A 26,053-nucleotide genomic window follows, 5' to 3' on the forward strand; every position below is an offset into this window, starting at 1 on the left:
TTTCCCTTTATTTTGTTCTATGACCTTTCTATTTCCCTTTTCCCTTCTTCACGAGAGATGCGGCATCTTCTCCTGATCTTTTTGTCTCTCATATCCGGGTGTCGAATGCCCACTCTGCATATCCTGTATCCCTGGTGGGCGGGTTCTGATGAGGTTTGCTTATGGTTATCTGTATCGTATTGTTTTGCCTCAGCTCTAAGCTGGTATTGATATTTTTCGGATGCCTATAATTGTACTGTATTTCCTCAATTCATTCGCCCGTTCACCACTGTACTATGTACCACCAAATGACACCCGATATGTACATTTTTACTCTTGTGTTATAATCAATAAAAATATATACAAACAAAAAAAAAAGTGACCCCCATTGGTGAATGAGAAACCTTAAAAAGTGACCCATGTTTGAGAATTGGGGGAGTTTTGAACTTGTAAAGTCATGCTGTTTAAGTGTTTTGTAAGGTGTAGAAGACTGCATGGATTTGAGCATGCTGTTTTAATATCAGGAAAATTGAGAGTAAAACTCTGCCCAGCAGACCATAAAGCAGGCCCACAGACAGCCAAAGAAATGGCTCACACACTGACTTTTCCAATCAGCCAGTATGGCACTGCCTAATTGCCATACTGGCCAGTCCGTTCCTGCTCACTTCACTGCTGGATTCTTGCTAACAGATTCAGTTCCCAAGAGTTTGTGAAATGGCATTTCTTTATCTTGAGCTCCTGCAAGCATAGCCATTTCTGGACAGTACAGAGCTAAAGTTTTGAGATTGGAAAGCTGCTACTGAGATTCTACCGACTCAGACTCTTAAATGGGATAATATGCCATATCACAACTATGCTGGTGACATGGCATTGAATTAATTAAGGCGGCAAAGAGTTTCATATCATTCAACATTTCTTTAGCCAGGTAACCTCTGCGTGCTCAATGTATCAAAATATTACCTACCTTTGCAGTTTATCAGGAACAACCTCACCAAGCATGCTGCTACGGTCCATATCAGACATGGGAGTTGTAATGGTGGGAGGTGGTGAGCGATTTTCAATGAGCGGCTGGCTCTTCCGTAACCCGGCTGAGCGGCGTTTCTCCTTCTGGCTCTCACGCCCCTGATCTTGTTTGATTTTTCCTCTCGATTTTGTTGGTGTGACCTGCTCCTCCTAGAACATAATAGATTTCAAGTTATGAACATCAACAAGTGTACAATTGACAGCAGAATGAGAAAATTACACCCTAACAACAACTGCCTATTCTTGAACTGCCCTTTATGCTATCACTTATTTTTTAAATCCTATCTTCTACCATGGAATGGGCAACCAGAAAAAAAATGTTTTCTAGATGAATTCAAATACTTCAACAGGCCACTAAATAGCTGTATGAAAATTAGAGGAAGTTCAATAGTAAATGCAAACGTATCACTTCAACAGCACCAATTAACTCCTTACTCTCCACTTGAGACTGGCGCCTTTTCCTCGTGAGCAGATGGCCTCCATGATGGCGATTGGGGTCTTGCGATAGGCGGGGACAGTGTGCCACTGGTGGGGACTGGGAGGGTGGTGCAGATGTCGGCTGCTTGGGCACTGTTGGTGCGGGTGTGGCAGATGCACCCTTAAACTTGCACATGTGGGAGATGAGGAATGGGCCGGCGGAGCTAGATCATACACTAAGTGTAAAGCAACTATGAGACAAGTACTGAATTTAATGTAGTACAATGGCGTATGGGGGGAGTGACCTGATTCTGTAATAGATCAATGCAAGTACTCTTTGTTCAGATGAATATGCAATGTTATATGCTGTACATTCTGGAAACTAATAAAAAAATATATAAAATAAAACTCCTTACACTGTTAGTCACCAATTGAAAGTTAGACAAGCAATGTTCTGGTACACATTTAATATTGTTTAAGTCTCCCATTCATCCAGAGTAAATGTAGAGCAAAATCTGGAGCCTCTTTTTTCCAAAGCTACGAGAGCCCTTGGTATATATGTAATAGTTAGTACTAAGAATCCACAATAGGAAGGCTAAAAACAGAGACCCAACCGTATACTAAATTAGTGGAAAGCGAACCACCACCTAAGTCGAGAATGGACCCAGAAGATGTAAAAGAGCCAAGATGAGTATCTAGGAACCCCACGGAGGTCGTGTGCAGAGTGGAAACATGACCGCGTGCTCAATGTAAGTCAATGGGTAAGTCACGGTTGCAGTTTTAAAGAAAGAGGACCCTTCCCAGCGGACCCTGAAGACACCCCAGGATACCTTCACCAGGAATGCCTAGGTGCAAAGTGACGTTGGAAACCATCATAGACCATCAATGGAGGACTTCAGCAAAGATGCTGCTGACGAAGAAGGTGAAATAGTCCGGAAGAACCCAAGGGTGGAGAAGTGTGGCTCAAAGTGGAGAAGTGTGGCTCAATGGTTAGAGAGGCAGACCCTGATGCAGAGGTCTAGCCTGGGACCAGGGTTCAATTCCCCGCCTCGGCGGGTCTTGGGCTTAAAAATTCCACGGACCTGATAATCCTCGCCTTGGTGCCTATTCCAATCATGGAGTCCCACCCTGCAACTCTGGGCAATAGCTTGCTTAATCTCCACAACGGCCCCCACAACGCTAAGGATGCCTGGCCTCCACCTTGGGGGTGCCCAGGAGTGGACACCTCACAGGGAAAGCCAGGATGGGTTCCACAGCGGTATTCGTACAAGCGCCTTGAGACCCTTGCGGGTGAGTAGTGCGCTATACAAGTATCAATTTACATTTTTACATTTACAGGATGAGAGGTACCTGCAAGCAGAGGAGACAGAGTCTATGCCACTCAGGAGTGACCAAGAGGCACGGGAGGCGAATGCCCATCGATGTCGGAGTAGCAGGAGAGTTGCCAGTGCCCTTGAAGTTGCAGCTGTGCAGACCAGACGACGCTGTGGAAGACCAGGAGCCATTCACAAGCTGTACCACATCGGATGTCTGGCAGGGGCATCAACTAGCCTTGGCAACAGCAACCAAAGTAGTCATAGAAAAAGGTGCAGTGTCAGGACCAGCAAGGTCCAAGTGACTCACCACGAACAGGTAAGTCAGAGCAGTCCCCGAGCAAGCAGGTGGGACCACTAAAGCCAAAGAAGACCCTCGAGAGGACCCACGGGTGGGAGGCACAGGAGTCACAAGAGGACTTTGTAGTGTAGTTCCTATATTCCCAATAGGCTCTTCGCATTGGAATAACAAATCCTGTAGATTAGACGTAGGACTGAGGTCGACTAGGTCTCTACCGAATCTATTAGACTTAATTGTGAGTGCCAGCTAGCTCAGAAGTCACTAGAAACTTTCTTGAATTCACAAGAAGGGATTAGTTTCTGACAACAGCATAAACATGACATCATTTATAGAACAGTCTTCTTTCTCAAGCATAAGAAATGTACTGCTACAATCGTAATACTGGTTATAAAGTACAAGGCATATAATACGATAAGTATTATAAAGTAGTACTGTAAAAGCATGATATGGTTTCTAAGCCATAAATTGCCTAAAACATATAAAATACATACAATGATAAAATAATTACTAAAAGTACTCAACTGGTGCTTCTAAAATACGCCTACCCCGGTGTACCTAACCTAAGTCTAATACAAGGGAAGAAGCAAGGGAGGAGTAGCTTAAGTTTAGTATTTCTCTGCCAAGAGTCTGTCCAAGAATTCTCTAAGGGTCTAATCAGCTCTGTACCTTGGTTTAGAACGAAGGAGGTCTTGTATCTCTCTCTCAGGACTCGATTTCCCAGCAACCCGCAAGGGTAGCCTGGAAACACTGGAGCTGGATTTCTCAGCAGGAGAAAAGACAGCGTCTCTCTGTGCGTCAGCTGGAGGGTCGGCTCCTTCGGCACTTGCGGCTGCAGGGCGTCAGGCAAGTAGTTAGTCGAACTGCTCCAAACCACCGTGTGTGTGTCTGGGCAAATGTAGGCATATTTATACTTTGAAGGTGCCGAGTTTGACGTATGATTGGACTTAATAACGTCATCAAAGACTCAGTTCTTCGAAAACTCCATGATTTCCTAGATAAATTAGTATTCAGGCCAGGGGAAGTCCCTAGCTGCTGAAGGCGGGTTTCTCTAAGAAATCGTATTTGGCTGCATAGGCTCAGTCTAAATATGGTAATGATTTCTATGCCTATATAAGGATCGGATAATCTATACCTATATAAGGGCATAATTTGCAAAAATGTACACTAGGGTCCTAGATTCATTTACAACACCCACTCCACGATTTTAAGTTCAATAAAAACTAAACGTATAAGCACTGAACCTATCTAAAGCTAGTGTTTACAATCCCACCCAAAATACAAAATACAATTTGCATTTGAAAAGGCTTGTTTACATGAAACTAGTATAATTTGTATGAAAAGGACAGTTCTCAATAGATATGAAGCATGGTATGAGAGCATACATTCTAGCATAAAACATAAAATTACAGTCATGAAATGTCTCTTAAGTTTTACAGAGAAGAAATCGAGACTATCCCATAGCATTATATTTAAACCTTTTTGTTATGATGATTTAGGCCAAATATTGTCATTGTGAAGTTTTTTTTCAAAAGAAATCTTGTTCTCTAAGAATAGTTCTACTTTAAGCAGATTACTCTGTGCCAAAAGTTCTTTTTTTGGAAAAAGTTCAAATTGGTAGATGGTTTGTTTTGAAAAATGAAGGCTGAATTACAGAGTTCAGGGAACGCCATGTGCATTAATCAAAAGTTATTCTCTGAGCCAGGAGAAAAAATCAGATCGTCTAGGATGGCAAAGAAACCGTCTACCGTAGTAGGTGAAAGTGGAACCACTTCAGTTAGCAGGTCAAATGTGCATAGGTGAGGAACACACTGCCGTCAGCGTTTGATGCATTAGCAATGTCCGCAGGAGGTGGTACCTGTGTGCCTGTAGTTTCTCGTATCTCACCCTCAGTTAGAGCTGCCGGTGAGACCTCAATGAATGCCGTCATCAGAATGGGCAGCCATTGGGGGCAACACGATGCATGAGTCGTTACCGGACCTAGCAAAGCGTCAACATCCGATGGCAGGACTGATGGAAGTGTAAGACAAATGTCCAACACGCATTCCTCTCCGCAAAGCAGGCATCTCAGAACAGGTAAGATGCAATCTTGCCAGATTGGTCTGAACGATAGAAACCAAGTTGTATTCAGATCTCTTAAACGAGGCAAGACAAGAATCTGTGAAATTCTCTCACAATACCTCATGGCAAGGAGGCATTGTTTCATGGTAGTCTGGGTGTCGCTGGTTACTGGACTTGCCATATCGAAGCAGAAAGAATATAAATAGAATTCCTGCTATGAGTCCCAAGATGAGAGGCAGGCCGTAGAACACAGAGTGCACGAAATTTGGAAAAATGCAGAGGACTGCTGTAAATGGTGTTAACAGTCCTAGAAAAATCGTCTTAAATACATGTGCGATGCCACTGGTATCAGACATATTTAAGATTTGACTTAACATTTCTGTGAAATGTACTGGGCAGTTTGTTGATAATAATGCATGCATCTCTGCAGAAGTCCTTGCAACTTGCAGATCATAGGTTTCTCTAGACGAGGTCAGTGGCACAGTTTTTTGTAAAAGAATGACTTTCATTCTGCGTAAAGTATCAATTCGTATAGAAGAGATGCTCAGTGAAGGCCACAATGCCGTCCCCCTGTCTGACTTGCTCTTTGGATACAACACTTGCATACAACAAGTGACCCTGGATCACACACTAACCAGATAAGTTTTTCCTGGCAACATGCCACAACAGCTGTGGTCATTGAGCATAACGTAGCTGCCATTGGATAGCTGCCTGAAAATTGGTTCTATCACTGTGGAGGGTGAACCGTGCAGTTGGCACGAGAGGTTATTTGCAGAACCCTCACAGGCTCCGCATAAATTAATACCTTGGCACAAAAGTGTACCACTTAGTGAGTTTTTACAATGTTTACCACTAAGGAATACCTCCTTTCTCCCATTCCAACATTTGTGTGTGTAAGGTAAAGTCCAGTTTGACTTAATGTATTTTTTACCCAACCTTTCATACAAGCCCGCTGGTATATGCTGTAGACAATACTGAAATTGGAAAATCGTCACTGGTATTGTGATGGTGCCATGTATTATCCATTCAATGACAGGCTTCTCATAAACTGTCAATGATAATCTTTCCAGTTTTTCAATGCTCATACTGTATAGTCTGCTCTTTTTTGTGCCAAAGAGATTTGTTTATCTGTAACGTTAAACACAGTAAACAATGACATGGTATTGATTAAACGCCATGGCACGTAGCCTGAACGGAGATTTTGTAACGTCCAACCTAGCTGCATTATAGAACATAATTGAGACTGACCATGTTGTAACATTAGCAAGTCTTGCTCTATTATGTCAATTGCAGATGATACGATGCTGTTCAAAGAAATAAATTCTGGAGGACTGAGTCGTTAACCCATTGTCCACTACAGAGAGAGCTTTCTCTAAATTAATCCGATCAATTTCTCGTATTCTTTCTGCAGTTTCCATTTGCGTTATTTTCCAAGCTTCGTTGTACGCAGTGTATATACCGGGGTATATGAAACGTTTTTGACGTGGTTTGTGAGGCCCCATTAAGAAATCTCGCAAATCATTGCCTTCTTTAAGTAAAGATAAGTGTTGTTTGCTTTCTGGAAGTGTAGATTTCTGTAGCCACTCAAGGCATAGCTTTCCTACACTGTAAGTAGTGACTATCCCTGGATGTTGTCTCTGGGAGTATCTTGGATCTGGCCTATTCACTGTGAACCCTTGTGTTTTGTTCAGGAATCTATCTTGACAGTTATTCGTGTCCGTGGGCCAGATTAATCATTTTTTCCAATCAGGATTAGTTCTGTTTTGTTTTAAAATATAGGGTACATCTACCTCCTCTTCTGTAGTATCATCAATGTCAGATGTGGGCTTAGGTATAGACGGTTTGTTTAAATCATTTATATTAGCCAGGCCAAGACAAGAAGTTTGTTGAACAGTGTCATTTAAAAACATTATTTGTTCTGGTATAATGCATGCTCTGAACAGGACTTCTAAACCTTGCACCTGCCAGTCTTTTGTGCCCCAGACAGTTTTTGTCTCAATGTTGTCTTTTCCAAAAGTCAAAACCTAATGTAGACAGCTGAGCATAAAAGTTTGCAGAATATATTAGTTTAGTATTGTTCAGCATTGTTTTCATTCCTGTCTTATTTATATTTTTGAAATAAAATATTTCTGGATTTGTAACATTAAACCCTGAGAAGTACTGAACCTTTTCATAAAATGTTTTTGAGATGCCCTTTTGTGGCGTTGGACAATGTTCCCATTGATTGTAAGTAAAAACATTTCTTGGGCTTGCAGATTTATGCAAATAATGGTGACCATAATGATTAAAACAATACATTTGTTCATAATCTGATTAACCTTCTAGGTATTCATGTTCTGTAAATTTAGCTGACATTTCTAAATCTGTCATCATGTTATTAATAGTTTCAAAATCCCAATCATCAGAAAATGTGCTGGGTGAGACAAAGTCACTCAAAGAAACTTTGAACTGGTGTAGAATCTTCAGCAGTTCCACCGGGCCATAGATGTCATAATCAGTTCTGTCCCATGCTATACCACCAGGTATAGGAACGGCTGTGATGTTCACTGATGACAGGTCTCTTTATTCACGATGAGATGACTTGTGAGGTTTTAGGACCAAGTTGATTTTCTTACTTGCTGTGTCCATTATACTGTATTTTCCATCTATCATCTTTCCCAAGCTTAACACCAGTATGAGCCAGAGCAGGAGGAAAAGTACACCTAACACAATCCAAAATTCAACCCATGGTGAAACCAGATATGTTTTTTCAAGTTGATGAAAGAGTTCTGTTATTTTTTCTTTGAAAGTTTTATTTGCTGTTGTTTCTTCAGGTTCACTGGGATCCTCAGAAAAGGTATCAAAGTTGATTAAGTAGGCAGAGGTAGTTCTGTCAATTGTTGGAATTGCATCTGGATTGTTATTAATCTTTGAAGCTGCTTCTTCCTTTGTCATATTGGTATAGTCTGATGCTACATCATTGTAGACAGGTGTTTCTTGACGAACTTGGGTCTCAAGAGGCACGAGTTCCATGGCTTTGTTGCATAGTCCTTCTTCTCTTACTGCAGGTTTATCAACAATGATAAGTCTTTCAGTTTCAAACCTCTTGGATTGTAGCAAGATTTGGTCGTCTGCTACATCTTGGAAGTCCACTTGGCCTACTACTTATTATCGGCCACATGATGTGATTTGACCAGGTCGATGGACACGACTCGGTTCTCCTTTTTACCAGCAAGGGGCGGTAGTACTACTGATCTTGTTCCGTTGATAGCTAAGACAGGTACTGCTTTTCTGTAAGAAGGCCCAAATTCCTTCTTCACCACGATCTTGTCCCTGACTAGATCCCCAATCTTTGAAACCCAGACAGGTCTTGCTAGGATAGGTGGTTTTTCTTCAGTGGTTGTTGGCTTCTGTATCGTGTTACTCAGACTTCTTCTTGTTTCATTTAAGTCCTGTAAAACAGCCAAACGATCTTTAACATCAAAGGGTTTTTGTTCCACCACTGAAGTTTGACAATCGAGGTCTTCGAATAACATTCTAGTACCAAATAGTAATTCATATGGAGTGATTCCACCCAGGGAATTTCTTGGCAGATTGTTAAGACTACGTTGGAAACTTATTAGATGTTTGATCCACCCATCACCCGAACCTAATACCTTAGCTGTTGTGGATTGCTTTATGTCACGGTTTTTCTTTCCACTACCGCATTACCCTCAGGATGGAAGGGACTAGAATACCGCAATGCAACGCCCAAGCTAACCATGGCCTCCTTGTAAGCTCGAGAGCTAAACGCAGGACCCTGGTCAGAGTGTAGTGTGTCGATTGCGTATGTGCCGATAAAGACTCGCAAATCCTTTATAACAGTTCTGGCGTCAGCCGAGCGCTGGGGCCACATCCAAATAAATCTTGTGCAGGAATTCACTGCGACCATGATATATTTATAGTTGCCATCCCTTGTTAAGGGCCCACAGTGGTCCAGGTAAACGCACGCTAGTGGTTTATCTGAAATCAGAAGGGGCGTCTGTGCAGGTCGCTTCACTGTAGAAACTTTCATTTCTTGGCAGATTTCACATTCTAGAACATAGTTTCTAGTTTGTTTCCTCATGCGCGGCCACCAATATCTCTGTTTTAATAATGATACTGTGGCGGAAACTCCTGCATACGCAGAGGCCAGTCCTTCATGTGCTGCAACGATTAGTCCAAACCTATGTTCCATGTTTGGAATTGCCCTATCCCCCACTCCAAGGATTCGAGCAAAAGGAACATTATTCGCATCAGTTATAAATGAGTACTTTAGAGGAAAGCCTTTCGGGAGTGTCTTACCACTGTCTTTGACTGAAGCAGTGACAGCTTGCATTATTTCGCTGTCTATTTTTGTTTTTGACCGAGTGATCGCAGTTACGGAAGCCAATTGCACAGCTGCCTTCGCTGCTTCAAAAGCCAATGAATTCCCTGCAACGTGAACGCCATCACGCTGATGACTCAGTATATGAATCATGTGAGTCTTTTGTAGTTCTTTTTGTAAAAGAACTACTTTTTCCCAAAGCATTTTATGCTTGATTTTGCCACCTTTTGCGTCTTTTAAACCGTTTATAACCCAGTTCTGCAGCTACTCAATATAAGATTGTACGCAGTAATACCAATCGCACACTATTAGTGTGGGGAATTTGCGATCGGTATTTTCAAGCGCCATCTTGAAAGCCTGTAGTTCAGCTCGCTGAGCTGTACAGTCTCCGAGTGATTGAGTTTTAGTGACCATAGATCTAAATTTACCTTCACGCCAGCGACCTTTAACAATCGCGCACGCAGCACTATAGGCTTGTTTACCCCCAACTGCGGGCTGCGCTGATCCGTCTGTATAGATTATACATCCGTAATGTTCTAGAGGCAGAATCTCGGTCGGCAGAGGACATTCGTATTGTAGGAATTCTTGTGTCTTTAAGCAGGGTCTGCTGCATTAAAAGAATTAACACATTGTATCCATCTTGGATGTAAAGCCTTTGCATTTGGAATGCTTGCTTTTGTCACTGCCTCTAAGGCAGGTACAGGTGTAACGATCATTATGCGTTTACACTGCGCTAGGGCTCTCTCCTTTGCTACTGCAGTTTGAACCGCTGTCAGAATTTTCTCTGTCGAAGTGAATTTCACTTTAGCTTGTGTGTACAAGTGCGATTTGTAAGCAATTTTTACCTTTTCACCTTCATTAAAGGTCAGGTATGTGAATCCACATCTCCCTGGGATGATTCGGATCACAAGATTGCGCGTATTATCGCGTGTTTCTAATTGTGTTTTTGCAAACATGTCTGTTTGCACTGAACGGAAAATTTCTGTATGGTTTTGAGTCCAATTATTTGGTTTGAAATCAGGTTTGATTAGTTCGTAGAGAAGTTTAACCCTTTCTGCGTAATTTAGAACATAAGTTCTTCCGAAATTCAGGAAACCTAGAATTGATTGTAAGTTCTTCAGCGTTTTTGGAGGTTGGAGCAGGGCACATTTCTCTAGAAAGTTTGCTGCCAGGCTTTTGCCTTCACTTGATAACTCGTATCCTAAAAATAGGACGTTGAGGTGGGCAATCCGTGATTTCTTAAAATTGAATTTGTATCCCTTCAGATGCGAACCCGAGTATTATGGTGTTCACTCTTTTCAAGTGCACGTCCAAATCATCATCTGGAAGATAGTTGTCATCGACATAAGATAATGCCTCATCATCATACATTTGTAGTAACTCTGTTACTCTGGCTGAAAATAACCCTTGACTATTCTTGAATCCTTGGGGGAGACGACAAAATTGTCGCTGTGTCCCCATTATTGAGAAAGTGGTCAAATGCCTGCTTTCAGGTGCAATGTTTTGACAGAAAAACCCATTCGAAATATCTAATGTGGTTTTATATTTTTTACGCACAATGTTATTCATCAGTGCTGCACTATGTGCATTTTGAACTGCAAATGTTTTGCAACAAGAGTTTAGATGTCTGTAATCCAAAACTAGACGATATGAATTGTCTGGTTTGGAGACAGGAAACAAAGGATTGTTCATTGACGAGGTGCATGTTTCAATCACCCCTTGGTATTCAAGTTGATTTAAAATCTCCCTGACTTGCTTTTTAGCTTCTTGCTTAACTGGATACTGCCTCTGTGCAGTAGGTTGATTTTTTAACTGGATTTTATGGTGAGGAGAGTCCTCATCCCATCTCACATGATTTTGATATAATGCTGGAGCCTGGGCCACAGCCATTTTTTGGCATAGGTGTATTTTTTATGAATTGGAATGTGATTTGAGAAGGCTGGCATAATTATCTCTTCGCCATGTGGGCACTCCCTGACAAATTCAGGTGGCCAGTCTTGTTCAGCTAACAGAATGTCATAACCCTTAGAAAGCTTCTCCCAAAAGAGTGCCTTGATTTATCTAGGTTTGTCCCCCTCCATCCGGAGCGTTATCTCATATAACTTGTGGAGTACACTAACCCTGGTATCGGCAGTTTCAACTTGAATGCATTCATTCAAGTCCACTGTCTCCAGATGATCCATCAGGATCTTGCGAGCTATGGTCACTTCTGCTGCGTTGTCTAGCATTGTTTGGGCCCACTCCCCGTTCTTGAGTTTTGTCCTCAAGATCTTCTGCATGTCTGATCTTTACGCTTGCTACCTTCTTTTTGGTGAATTGAGTTTTCTTATTTTTTGGAACGTGCTGTTCTTCTTTGGACTTCACGTGTTCCTCTTTTTGTTCTGATCGTCCTCTCCTCTCGGATTTCTGCGAGGAAGTCTGAAAGGTACGAGAGGAACGTGTATCAGTATCTTGATATCTATCAGGTTTTCTTAAAGTATCCCTATTTCTAAGGTTATACCTTTTTTCAGAGGGCTCCTGTTTGGGGAGACCTACCTCCCCGTTGGGGAGATCTTCCTCTGGACTGCGAATGCTTGTCTTTAGGAAGTGTTTGCTTAGTGTTTTTCCCACTTCTTTTTAGGAGTAGTGAAATTATTTTTAATAAAAACTTTTTCAGGATTTTCCCACCCAAACTATCTCTACCTAGTTCTTCATATGATTTTTCAATAATTCTTGCAAGCTCATATGGTTGGTCTGTTACATCAGTTTCTTTTAACTTCTGGCGGATTGCCACTGATGCTGCTTCACCTTTGTTGTTGGCTAATAGTATAGCCGAGAACTGTTTGAAATCTTTCAGTAATTTCATACCTAGATTTAAGGCCGGTTCTGGATCGAATTCATTTTGAATCTGTCTAAGAACGTCTGGTATTACCGCCATAGACGGGACACCATGTGTTTTTGTGTAGATTGAAGCAAAGACTGTACCCCAAGTGTCACAGTCCTCCACATGTGGTAAACAGGTTGTCAGAATTCTCATGTTTCTCATGAGGTGTACTATCAGCGAATACCGCCTCTATCTGAGTAAATTTTTGTGCTAGCCAAAAGGGAATTTGTTCCCTTCTTGCGGGCAATTACCAATGACTGATTGTATAGTCTGTGGTGTGATTTTGTTTGTGTTCCCCTGGTGTGGGGTGTGTTGTGGAATCCTTACAGTAGGTTGTACTGTTAAGGCCCGCATGACTTATTGCACCAATTGTCTGTGTATTTTAATTAATTGTTTCAGCTGTGCTAACAATTCTCGACCTGTCATGTTTTCTATGTCAGGATGTGGTGTATAGCTGGCTAGTACCGGCCATGTAGCTCCTGGTCTACCTAGTGGACCAAGCCTGGTAATGTGATTTTGATGTTTTAGGGCGCCTTTAAACCAGAGCTGATGCTCTTGGTAAGTTAATGGAATTTCAACGTCCTCATAAGGAACGTATTCCGTTGGAGGTTCTTCTACTTTGTAGTAGCGAAACTCGTGTGTTTCTCCATCTGCTGGAGGAAAGTGAATTCATGAATAGAATTCCTCTGTCTGCCAATACTCATGTGCCTCTATAACAAAGATTACTTTACCACCTCTCGATGATACTCCATTATTTATCAGTTTGTAAGTGATAGTTTTCCTTTCATTTTCTGGGATGATTATAGCATACGGGTCATTCTCTAGGAGATTTCTGTCATCTAAGGCTGCTTGAGCTGCTACTGCAGCTCTTTTTAATTCTTCGTCAGTAACCATTATTTTTACTGATTGAAGAGTTTGCAGAACAAGTTTCAAGGAAACAAAGATTAGGTGCACTATATTTCGGAACACTGTATCCTTCAACGTTGAACAAACCAAAAACTAATACATAGGATTTTCCGTCCTACTCAGTTTTGGCGGATATTATCCTTTCACCCACTCCAGACGTCTATTGGAGTTTTTATGGGAGAAAGGGGTCTGTGTGAAAAGCACGACTGAGTTACTCTAGTATATAGCGTTAAATTATCGCCTTACCAAACGTTGGGCGCATGTGGTGTAGTTCCTATATTCCCAATAGGCTCTGCGTATTGGAATAACAAATCCTGTAGATTAGACGTAGGACTAAGGTCGACTAGGTCTCTACCGAATCTATTAGACTTAATTGTGAGTGCCAGCTAGCTCAGAGGTCACTAGAAACTTTCTCGAATTCACAAGAAGGGATTAGTTTCTGACAACCGCATAAACATGACAACTTTGTTTCCCAAGAATAAGAAATCAATCTCTAGAGTCGCGGAAGAACAAGTTACTTACCTTCGGTAACGCTTTTTCTGGTAGATACAATATCTGCCTGTGGATTCCTCACATTGTGAATATCCCCCTTGCGTCAGCAACGTTCGGAATTTTTTCTTCGTAGCACGCCGGCGTGGACGACGTCATAGGAGCACGGCATCGCGCGCGACTCCGTCTGACGTCACCGACTCCTTATTATGCCCACGTCGGCGTGATGACGTCAGTTCCGCCCTTTTTTCCGTGCCTTCGAGGCACACGGACGGACCAACGACAGCAAATATGCATATATACAATGTACACAGTACATACAAACCATAATAGCACACAGTGCATAGCAAAGATATCAAAACCCAAAATATATACAAACAATAAAACCAGGTATAGCAGAGTGGACAACGGGGAGGCAGGTGGGCATGTGAGGAATCCACAGGCAGATATTGTATCTACCAGAAAAAGCGTTACCGAAGGTAAGTAACTTGTTCTTCTGATAGATACATCTGCCGTGTGGATTCCTCACCTTGTGAATAGAATCCCACAGCAGTCCCCACTCCCGGAGGAGGGTGACCACTCTGCTATACCATGAAATCTTGGAGAACAGAGCGCGCAAAGTGGCCGTCCCTCCTCACCTCGGTATCCAAGCAGTAGTGCTTCGCGAAAGTGTGGAGGGAGGCCCAAGTCGCGGCTCTGCAAATGTCCTCAACAGGTACACCTCTAGACAAAGCAGATGTTGCAGACTTTGCTCTAGTTGAATGTGCTCTAATACCCTCAGGAGGGTCCTTACCCGCAAGGGAGTAGCAGATCTTGATGCACAGGATTATCCACCCGGAAAGTGTGCGCTTGTGCACCGCTCTGCCCTTCCGACAGCCAGCAAAACCAACAAACAGCTGGTCGTCCACCCGAAAGTCCTTAGTCCTGTCCAGATAGAAAGACACCACCCACTTAGGGTCCAGACGGTGCAGTCTCTCTTCCTCCTTAGAAGGGTGAGGGGGAGGATAGAAGGTAGGAAGGGTAACGGACTGTCCAAGATGGAAGGGAGTAACCACCTTAGGCAGAAAAGCAGCCCTGGTCCTGAGAACCATCCTTTCAGCATGAATGGTCATGAATGGGGGCTTGGAACTAAGAGCCTGAAGCTCACTTACCCTCCTTGCCGAGGTGATTGCAACGAGGAAAATCGTTTTAAAAGAAAGAAACCTCAATGGACACTTGTGCAAGGGTTCAAAGGGAGAACCCATTAGGAAGGTCAGCACAAGATTCAAATCCCAATGAGGAACAACAAAAGGAGTAGGAGGGAACATATTTGTTAGACCCCTCAAAAACCTTAAAACCACCGGAGATTTAAAAAGAGAGGGCTGATCCGGCAAACAGAGAAATGCCGATAAGGCCGAAAGATACCCCTTGACCGTGGCCACAGCAAAACCTTGCTGCGCCAGAGAAAGAGCAAATTGTAAAATGTCAGATAAATGAGCCTTCAAAGGGTCAACATCCTTCTCCCTGCACCAAGAAACAAATTTAGACCACCTATAGGAATAAATGGACTTAGTGGTGTCACGCCTGGCAGAAAGAATGACATCCACCACATCGTGAGGGAGAGAAAAAGAACTCAAGTTGCCCCGTTCAATCTCCAGGCATGAAGGTGTAATGTCTGGAGGTGGGGGTGTAGAACCTGCCCCTCCATCTGAGAGAGGAGGTCTGCCCTGTGAGGGAGACGGAGCGGCGGGTGAGAGGAGAGGTGGAGAAGGTCTGCGTACCACACCCTTCTTGGCCAATCCGGGGCGATCAATATGACTTGGGCCCGGTCTTGGTGAATCTTCCTCAGAACCCGAGGAATCAAGGGTATGGGAGGAAACGCGTAAAGGAGTTGATTTCCCCAACTCAAGTGAAACGCGTCCCCCAAGGCTCCTTGCAACGGATACTGGAGACTGCAGAATGACGGGCAGTGAGTATTCTCGCAAGTGGCAAACAGGCCCACCCGAGGAGCACCCCACATCTGAAAGATGTCGTGAACCACCTCCGGGTGAAGCTTCCACTCGTGGTCGGCAGAGAACTGCCGACTGAGACTGTGCGCACGAACGTTCAGAACCCCGGCCAGATGATTTGCCATCAGACAAATCTGATGGTCCTGAACTCAGGACCAGAGACGCAGAGCCTCTCTGCAGAGACACTGCGACCCCACTCCTCCCTGCTTGTTGATGTACCACATCGCGGTCGTGTTGTCCGTCAGGACTTGAACCGACCGACCGCGAAGGGAAGGGAGGAAGGCCTTGAGCGCCAAACGTATCGCCCGCAATTCCAGAAGGTTGATGTGAAGCAACCTTTCTTCTGGAGACCAAAAACCTTTGACCTCCAGATCCCCCAGATGAGCACCCCACCCGAGAGTGGATGCATCCGTTATCACTGTGGCCACTGATGGAGGCAGTTGAAAAGGCTTTCCTTGAGACAGATTGCCTTCCACGTCCCACCAAGACAGATCCGCTGCAGCTTCTCTGGAGATCCTCACTGACTCCCTGAGATCTCCGTTGTGTTGATACCACTGCCTGCGGAGGCACCACTGGAGTGCCCTCATGTGCCAGCGTGCATGACTGACCAACAGAATGCAAGAAGCCATCAGACCGAGCAGACGAAGGACCTTCAGGACTGGAACAACCGCTCCATTGTAGAATAAAGGAATCATCTCCTGTATGTCGTGAATCCTTTGAGGTGGAGGGAATGCACGACATACAGTAGTGTCCAGTACCGCACCTATGAACAGGTTGCGCTGGGAGGGCACCAGGTGAGACTTGGGTACATTGATCGAAAAACCCAACCTGTGCAACAACTGAGTTGTCTCCTGCAGATGATGGAGCACCTTCTCCGGCGACTCCGCTTTGATCAGCCAGTCGTCCAGATAGGGGAACACAGGTATCCCCGATCTCCTGAGATGCGCAGCCACCACTGCCATCACCTTGGTGAAAACTCGAGGCGCAGTAGTAAGCCCAAACGGAAGGACCGCAAATTGGTAGTGCTGCGATCCCACCGTAAAACGGAGATACTTCCTGTACGACTTCAGGATTGGGATGTGAAAATACGCATCCTGCAAGTCGATCGACACCATCCAGTCTTCTTCCATCAGCGCTTGAAGAACCTGAGCAAGGGTGAGCATTTTGAACTTCTCCTGTTTGAGATAGAGGTTCAAAATCCTGAGATCCAGGATTGGCCGAAGCCTGCCATCCTTCTTGGGTATCAAGAAATACCGGGAGTAGCACCCTTGACCCCTCTCCTGCTCTGGAACCACCTCTATTGCACCCTTTCGGAACAGAGCCAGGACTTCTTCCTGCAGGAGCAGCAGGTGGTCCTCCGAACAATAACCTTGACAAGGAGGGTAATTGGGAGGGAACTCCTGAAAGGGAAGTGCATACCCATTTTCCACGAGATTGAGAACCCAAAGATCTGATGTAACCGATTCCCAATCTCGTAGAAAATGAGTAAGCCGACCCCCTACTGGCCCCATATGATCCAGAATGGTGGATCTAGGGCTGCTTTGCTGATGCGGGTGGGGGTTGGGTATTATTGGAGGAAGTGGAGGAAGAGGAGACTTGACGCCCACGTCCGCGACCCTTCTGTCTACCTCTATAGGACTTATACAGAGGGTTCTGCTGTTGCTGCTGTTGTTGTTGGCCTTGTCTGAAGGGACGAAAAGAGGATCTACCAAAGCCTCTAAACTTTCTAGTTGTCGACCCTCTCATCTGGAGACCCAAGGATCTTGCAGTAGCACGGCTATCTTTAAACCTTTCCAAGGCGACATCCGCTTTTTTACCAAAAAGGCCAGTCCCTTCAAAAGGCAAGTCCAGCAACGTAGATTGCACATCCGCAGAGAAATCAGAGGATTTTAACCACGCGGCCCTCCTGGTCGCAATAGAAGAGCCCATAATCCTGGCAACAGAATCAACTGTGTCCATGCCACTCTGAATAACCATGTGTGCAGCAGCCTGAGTGTCTGAGACCACCTCATTAAAGTTCTTTCTATCTTCCTCAGGAAGCTTAGATGATAACTGCTTCACAGAATCCATCAATGCATGGACATACCTTCCTAAAAGACAAGTAGCATTAGCGGATTTAAGAGCCATGCTCCCTGAAGAGAAAGTCTTCTTTGCAGACTGATCCAACTTTTTTGAGTCTTTGTCCGCTGGCACTTGAGGGAAAGAGCCTGCAGCCCTATTAATACATGCCGCCTGCACTACAAGACTTTCAGGAGAGGGGTGTGAAGAGAGAAACTCAGGGTCACCAGGAGCCACCCTGTAGCGCCTTGCAATAGATCTTGAAACCGCAGGAGCAGATAATGGTCTCTTCCAGATCTCTTTTATTGGATCCGATAAGGCATCAGTGAACGGTAACGTAGGTTCAACAATAGAAGAGGGAGAGTGCAAAACTTCAGTAAGTATGTTGGGCTTGTACTCAACCGTGGGCAGTTTCAAGTTGAGAAGATCTGCAGCCTTCCTAATAACGACGTGATAGGGTGCCACGTCCCTAGAAGGAGCATCAGAAGCTGAAGGTAAACCCCACTCAGGAGAGAGCTCCAGACCACTAGCATCACGTAGGTCTTCAAAGTCATCATCATGATCAAGAAGTTCACCTTCTTCCACATCTGAATCTTCATCTCCCTTTTCTTCCAGAAGACGCTGAGCCCTTCGTCTCGACCACTCTATTCGAATCGAAGTCGACGGATTCGGTAACGACTCCGACGGAGCCGGATTCGACGTCGAGCGAGGAGTCGGGGCAGCCGGAGGACGAGACTCACGGACAGGTGTGGAACCTCGATCCAAACTACGAGGTCGATCCGGAGTCGGCGAAGCCGCATGCGGTGTAAGAGGCGCCGGCATAAAAGGCATAAATGGAGCTGGGGCGTACGACTGAGGAATGCCCAAATTGTATGATAATGGACCCATGGGACCAACAGGTGCTCCAGTGGGGTACATCGCTCTGGAATACACTCCAAACATTGCATTGAGAAAATGCGAGGGGTCCTGACCAGGACCAGGAAAGGGAGGGTACGAACCTACCGGATGCTCTAAAGGAGGTCGATCCGACACAGGTTCATTCTGACCTTCTTGGTCCACAGGATTCTCCAACGGAGTCGGAGTTTTAGGAACTCCCTCTTCTACTTCCTCATGTCCCGAAGAATGTAAAGATACCGGATCCGGTTCCGGTTCCGGAGTCGGGGAACCTCCGATGGACTGAGCAGGAGAAGGAGAAACGAAGTCCTTATGGTGTTTGCGAGACTTCTTCTTCGAATCTGAAGATTCCTTCTCCGAATGATGCTTTGAGCTGTGCTTTCTCCTCTTGTGCTTCCTCTTCGAGGAGCTCGAAGCGTGACCCGAAGTCGACTTGGATCTCGATCTTGATCTCTCTCTGGACCTCGACCTCGCTTTGGATCTCGACTCCGCTCTGGACCTCGACGCCGACCTCGACTTCGATCGAGACCTTTGTTTCGATCTCGAGCGTCTCGACGTCGACCTCGAAGATCTCCCAGCATCTCTTCCCTTTACCTTCGCGAGAAGTAGTTTTGCTTCACGCTCTCGAAGCGCCTTTGGGTTCATCCTAAAACAAGATCGACAGTTCTTAACGTCGTGGTCTGAACCCAGACACCACAAACAATCGTTATGTGGGTCGGTGATTGACATCATGCGGGCACAAGACCCACATTGTTTAAATCCTGTCTTCCTCGACGACATCCTCGATGAAGAAATAAATCGCAAAGGAGAAACAGTTACGATTAAACAATAGTCAGATACTAAGTATCGAGAAGATCCCGAAAACCGTTAGCGTCGAAGACGCGGAAAAAAGGGAACTGACGTCATCACGCCGACGTGGGCATAATAAGGAGTCGGTGACGTCAGACGGAGACGCGCGCGATGCCGTGCTCCTATGACGTCGTCCACGCCGGCGTGCTACGAAGAAAAAATTCCGAACGTTGCTGACGCAAGGGGGATATTCACAAGGTGAGGAATCCACACGGCAGATGTATCTATCAGAAACAATAGATAGCTATTTTACTCAGTCAATCGTGCATGCTTCGTTTAACCAGAGGTGCTGAGAAAATAGAGAGATGGGCGTTTTCAATCAAAAGTATTTATTGAACAGTCTTCTTTCTCAAGCATAAGAAATGTCCTGCTACAATCGTAATACTGGTTATAAAGTACAAGGCATATAATATGATAAGTATTATAAAGTAGTACTGTAAAAGCATGATATGGTTTCTAAGCCATAAATTGCCTAAAACATATAAAATACATACAATGATAAAATAATTACTAAAAGTACTCAACTGGTGCTTCTAAAATATGCCTACCCCGGTATACCTAACCTAAGTCTAGTACAAGGGAAGAAGTAAGGGAGGAGTAGCTTAAGTTTAGTATTTCTCTGCCAAGAGTCTGTCCAAGAATTCTCGAAGGGTCTAATCAGCTCCGTACCTTGGTTTAGAATGAAGGAGGTCTTGTATCTCTCTCTCTGGACTCAATTTCCCAGCAACCCGCAAGGGTAGCCTGGAAACACTGGAGCTGGCTTTCTCGGCAGGAGAAAAGACAGCGTCTCTCAGTGCGTCAGCTGGAGGGTCGGCTCCTTCGGCACTTGCGGCTGCAGGGCGTCAGGCAAGTAGTTAGTCAATCTGCTCCAAACCACTGTGTGGTTGTCTGGGCAAATGTAGGCATATTTATACTTTGAAGGTGCCGAGTTTGACGTATGATTGGAGTTAATAACGTCATCAAAGACTCAGTTCTTCGAAAACTCCATGATTTCCTAGATAAATTAGTATTCAGGCAAGGGGAAGTCCCTAGCTGCTGAAGGCGGGTTTCTCTTAGAAATCGTTGTTGATTCTTGGAATTTAGTGGAAGTAGCCATGCCGTATTTGGGCTGCATAGGCTCAGTCTAAATATGGTAATGATTTCTATGCCTATATAAGGATCGGATAATCTATACCTATATAAGGGCATGAATCGGGAAAATTGACACAAGTCCTAGATTAATTTACAACAACTTCAAGCAGCTCACCAAAGGATGAAGGTCCAAGGTACAAAGGATGCGCTGCAGACAAAGATCGTAGCTGCAGGGGATGCTTGAGGGCCTAGGAATAATGGGCAGTGGAATTGGCAAAGGAGGAGGCATCAATGGTGCTGCAGGTGCAGTGGCACCAGGACCCCGAGGTTTCAGGATCCAACTAAACTCCTATTATGGCTACTTTAATCAATTCTTTCTAACATTAGGACTCAGAACACCCGTGTCGTGCCAGTTTTGTTTTTGGCATTGGATCAATGGCCAGAGAGGGGATAATTGAAGAGGAGACACCTTAGCATTAGGTTTCAGGGAGATGGCACAAAAGAGGTTCGGAAGAGGACTTTAACAAGGAGTAGAGAAGACTGATGGAGCAAGAATTCGCACGTAAAGCGTCTTGCTTGAACTCATGAACCTCAAATAACATTAATGAACTTAATCAACATGTATGTCTTACTAATTTCCCTTTATTCTGACATTTTTGGGTGTCCGAGAGAAGCTTGCTTACGTGTTTACTAATAGTAATACGCTTGCTGCTAAAGAGGGCTGCCACTACGCGGGAATTTCTTCTGCGCATGCGTCGGTCATACTCACGTGACGCGACGTACTCGCAGTTCTGGTGGAAAATGTTTGTGCTTGCGCACTCGCCCTAAAATGGCCGCTTTGTGTCCTCACATGCCTGATGCTTGCACTGCAGCTTTTTGCTATAGTGTCTGTCTGCATTAATAACTAAGGCTATAGTTAATATGAAGTAATGGGAGTAATATAGTGATCCCTGGTATACAGTGTAATTATTTATTTCTGTGTTCTAAATTGTTTTCCTTTACTTTTCATGTATCGAATCTTTTGGGCCTGGGAGGTGCTTACTACTCCATTTTTGAAGTCCCTACTGCGCATGTCACCCTGGCAGAGGGAAGAAAACCTTGTACCAGTGGAACCCAGCCAGCTGGCTGCCACAGCCAAGATGCTCCTGGAAACCGACTTGTGACCCAGCAAGACGAAGCTGAACTGTACTGCAGTTGTAACAATTGTATATGAAAATTGTATTCTCCATTGTTTCGTGTAGAAAGCATGTCATGGGAACCCCAAATTCAATAGGCGGTCCCAAAAGATGTAAATTAGGGCTTGAGAAAGTCAAATCCTAGTTGGTGTGATGACCTGTCCTTACTTTTGACCAATCTAAATTGGGGATTCTTACACTTGCAACATTTGGGGGGTGGTACACTGACCCGAAAACAGTATAACTAGCCTAGGTTTAGATAGAGAAATTGTCAGACTTGTCCGAATAGCTGACGTGTCACTGACCCAACGCACTCAATAGCTGATCCAGAAACAGATGTGCTGTAGAGCACTCTGTCCGACTGACTCACAGACCCAGTCGGGGTTTTGAGAACCGTAAGTGCTGGCGGAGAACTTTGCTGGGGAATTCGAGAACCCAATCGGGTTTTGACTGATAGCTGCAGAGAGGGTGTAGCGCAGGCGTTGCAACAGAACTGCGGGTGCTGATCTTACCTTGGTGGTCCTGTCCTGATCCTAATCTGGTTTTCCTGTCCTGGGTTTCCATTCTGCACCTGCTGGCCTACTGGCGACCGTATTCCTTGGGGGTTTCTCCTGTCCTAAAACTGACCCGTGGCCAGGGTTGGTCTCACACTGTTCTAGGTAAATATAAACCCTGAGAGAACCCTTTTTCCGTCTTTTATCTCTTTGCTTTAATAAAATCGTACTTGCATATTGTTCTTTTCTTACCTTCCTTGTGCTGACCAATGATAAAATCCTACATTATAGTTATTATTCAAGCATGTTCCATTTTTCCCATCCTATAAGTATATTCCTACATACAGTTAATGAAATATAGATGTTCCTTTCTTACCCATCCTTTAGTCGTTTTAAAGTGGTTATAGTGAATTATTAGAGTGCTCCATTTTTACCTTCCCTATAGCTACATGTTACCTTCGAGTTTTCTATAGACTGATTAAAGTTCTCATGCTTTGCCCACTTTTGAGGGGTATACAAACTATGACATTCTAGCATGTTCCTTATTTTTCCCGTCTTTTAGTCACCCCACATCAAGTCTAAATTCCTGAAAATTTCTTACTAACATGTTCCCTGTTTTTACCTTCCCTTTAGGCTTCTAAATGGTTGGTCTTATTATTTTCTTACACGGATATACCCTTTTTATTACGTTGGTTATTGATAGCTTACTCACTGTTAACTTTCTGCTTGCTGAGATTGATGAAGATTAGATAAAGTTTTTCAAAACTTCCTGAGTCTGTGGTTATTACAAAGAGTGCAAACATTATAAATATTAGTGTATTTTGTGGATGCTTATCTTTAACAGCTAGCTTCCTGATCCATTGTGGTCATTAGGTACCCGTAACGCGGATTGGTATGTCGGGTACATTGGTAACAAATAGGAAGGAACTGGGTTACTGGTAGTAGAGTGTAAGGTTACCCAATTAATAAATATGGTGAATTGAATTTATGGGCCCAAGTGTGCATATGGTAGAAATTATAGTAGGGTGACCTGCGCGCTCTATCAAGACTACCAGTTTCACAAGGCAGTAGGTCTCATTTGTGAAGGCGTTACTGACGGTAAGTAACTTGTCCATCTGGTAGAGACATCTAGCCACAGATTCCTTACCTTTGAACAGATGCCCAAGCTATACCATCCGCGGAGAAGGGACTGTGGAAAGTTTTAGACCAGAAAATCCTGCAAAACAGAGCAACGAAACAGGCCTTCTCTGCCAACTTAGGAATCCAGGCAGTAGTGTCTGGCGAATGTGTGCAGCGATGCCCACGTGTCTGCTTGGCAGATATCAGAAACAGGATCACCACACTGGTGGTCGCTTTTTCCCTGGTAGAATGGGCCCTAAGCCCTTCAGGGGGGATCTTTCTTCGCTAAGGTGCAGCACATCTTTATAAAAAGGATAACTCAGTGGGATGTAGTCCGCTTATGGACAGCATGTCCTTTCTTTGCACCCATGTACCCTATAAAGAGCTGGTCATCCACCCGGAACCCTTTAGTTCGATCAAGACAGAACGATATTGCTCTTTTTGGGTCCAGACGATGGAGTCACTCCTCTTCCTTGGAAGGGTGCGACGGTGCATAGAAGGTGGGAAGAGTAACCGACTGTCCCATGTGAAAAGGTGTCACCACCTCAGGGAGAAAAGATGCCCTTGTACGGAGCACCGCTTTGTCCAGAAAGACTGTCAGGTAAGGAGGCTGTGATGACAGTGCTCGCAGTTCGCTCACCCTCCTGTCAGATGTTATTGCGAATAAGGCAGCTATTTTGATGGTGAGCAGATGTAGAGGGCAGTTGTACAGTGATCCGCCGTCAGGCGATCGTACGCTGGAGCATAGATTGAGGGGTAGTCTCGAAGGGGAGGGAATAGCCCCTTTGGACTATTTGCAATAGCCACTTGTCTGATGTGATGTTTTGCCAGTGGTGGAGAAGATGGCGTACTCTGCCACCAACCGGCTGAGAGTGATCCTGGGCGATCAGACTAGGAAGGTTTTGAAGTGGAGGAGGGGATCATGGCATGGCTCAACTTTTGGTTTCCCGACCCACAGGGCCGGAGTGAAACACGTCCACGGCCCGCAGAGGTTGTTGAACTTGCCGGGCCCACTGGCCGGAGTAGGGTTGGCGCAGTTAATAGCCCCTTCCATAGCCACGAAAGAAGCAAAAAGTGGATGAACCCCTAGGAGATGCAGTGAGGCCGTAAGACTTGGCGGTGGCCTGCAAGTCTTTGAAACGCTCAAGGGCAGTATACGCTTTGTCTCTGAAGAGGCAGGAGCCATCAAAGGGCATGTCCATGAGGTTAGCCAGGACATCCCCCAAAAAAACAGATGATCTCAGCCAAAAGGATGGCCCCCGTCGTGGAAATCGCTCTGCCCAGCGAGTCTGTCATGTACAAGCCACATTTGATAGCAACCTTAGCTGCATCTCTCTGCTCTGAAATAGCTTCAGAGAGTAGAGCCCAGTCCTCCACACCTGGGCAGCACTTGCGCAACCTTGTCCCATATCAAATATAAATAGAGGCCCAAAAGGCATGCGGTGTTCACCAACAACAATGCCAGACTGGCAGAAAAAATGTTTTTCTTTCAGAAGCTCTCCAGTCTCTTGGATTCCCTGTCAGGGGGTGCGGGTGGGAAAGCGCCACAAACAGAGGAAGCCTGGACCATCCAGCTTTGTGAGATGGGTGGTGAGGAAAAGTGGGTCCCCCGGTGCAGCATGGTGGTGGCGGATGATCGTTCTATTCACAGGAGCCCCTGTGCTGGGTTCGGACCAGGTACCCAGAAGGAAGTCTGCTAAGGCCTCATTAAAGGGCAGAAGGGGTTCCGAGCTGGAGACCTCAGGCTGCAGGACCTCTGTCAAGGCATTAGTCGTGACCACCACAGTAGGAAGCTTCAGGTCCAGGACCTCTACACACCACCATGGCAAATAATGCTCCCTCCATAGCCAGGGTAGGAGGGAAAAGCATGCCAGAGTCTGTGGAGGTGTCCAAACCACTGGCATCACCCAACTCCTCGTTCCAGTCCACATCTTGTTGGTGCAGGATTTCTAAGGGAACCTGCTCCCCCTCCCAAACCTCGTCCTCCATCCCTAACCCTTCAGAATAGGGCTGGGTCAACAGCATAGAGCTGAACGGCTCAGTCGGTGCCTGTATTGGTATCAGGGGACACCCGACCTGCTCTGTGTTGTCGAGAATGATTATTCGAAGGCACTGCCGGTGGGCGCTGGCGACAAGGAGGACCTCGACATTGGATGCAACACGACACAGAGGAAGGTTGCTGTTGAGGTGCAAGCAGTGTCGGTCGGAGCCCCTAGCGGCGCGCAAGTGTACTGCTAAGAAAAATCTTCCAGGTCCAGCCTGATACCGGAGCCTAAGAGGCGGGAACCACTTAGGCCCCTCCATCCTCTGAGCCTGCAGGGCCCGAAGGAGCGCCGGCAGGGTCAGGCCACCTAAATATGGCGCACATAGCATCATAATACTCCTTGAGCTGGGCAGGGGTCGCTCCCAGATCCAGAAAGGCAGGGAAACGTGGAGCCGACACAGGCACCCGCTCCCCGGAACAGGGCCTTGAACGCCGAAGTTCCTCCGCCGTGTCGTAAGCCGAGGAGGGCGAAGTCAAAGCACGCTTAGACTTCTTGTGATTTTTGTGGTGCCTCTTACAACAATGCCAGACTGGCAGAAAAAATGTTTTTCCTTGAGAAGCTCTCCAGTCTCTTGGATTCCCTGTCGGGGGGTGCGGGTGGGAACGCGCCACAAAAAGTGGAAGCCTGGACCATCCAGCTTTGTGGGATGGGTGGTGAGGAAAAGTGGGTCCCCCGGTACAGCATGGT

General features: G+C 45.2%; 1 protein-coding gene across 2 annotated transcripts in view; it reads right to left on the bottom strand.

Annotated features, from left to right (window-relative positions):
• HYDIN (HYDIN axonemal central pair apparatus protein) overlaps nt 1-26,053 on the bottom strand; it is a 3,619,565-nt gene that overhangs the window by 1,636,544 nt on the left and 1,956,968 nt on the right. For both annotated transcript variants that reach the window (XM_078670948.1, XM_078670947.1), the window contains one exon: nt 944-1,152. In XM_078670948.1, coding sequence (XP_078527074.1) covers nt 944-1,152 — 209 coding nt within the window. The remainder of the gene's footprint in view (nt 1-943; nt 1,153-26,053) is intronic.

The sequence above is a fragment of the Lissotriton helveticus genome, chromosome 12 (assembly GCF_964261635.1).
Source record: "Lissotriton helveticus chromosome 12, aLisHel1.1, whole genome shotgun sequence".
In the NCBI taxonomy this organism is placed as follows: domain Eukaryota; kingdom Metazoa; phylum Chordata; class Amphibia; order Caudata; family Salamandridae; genus Lissotriton; species Lissotriton helveticus.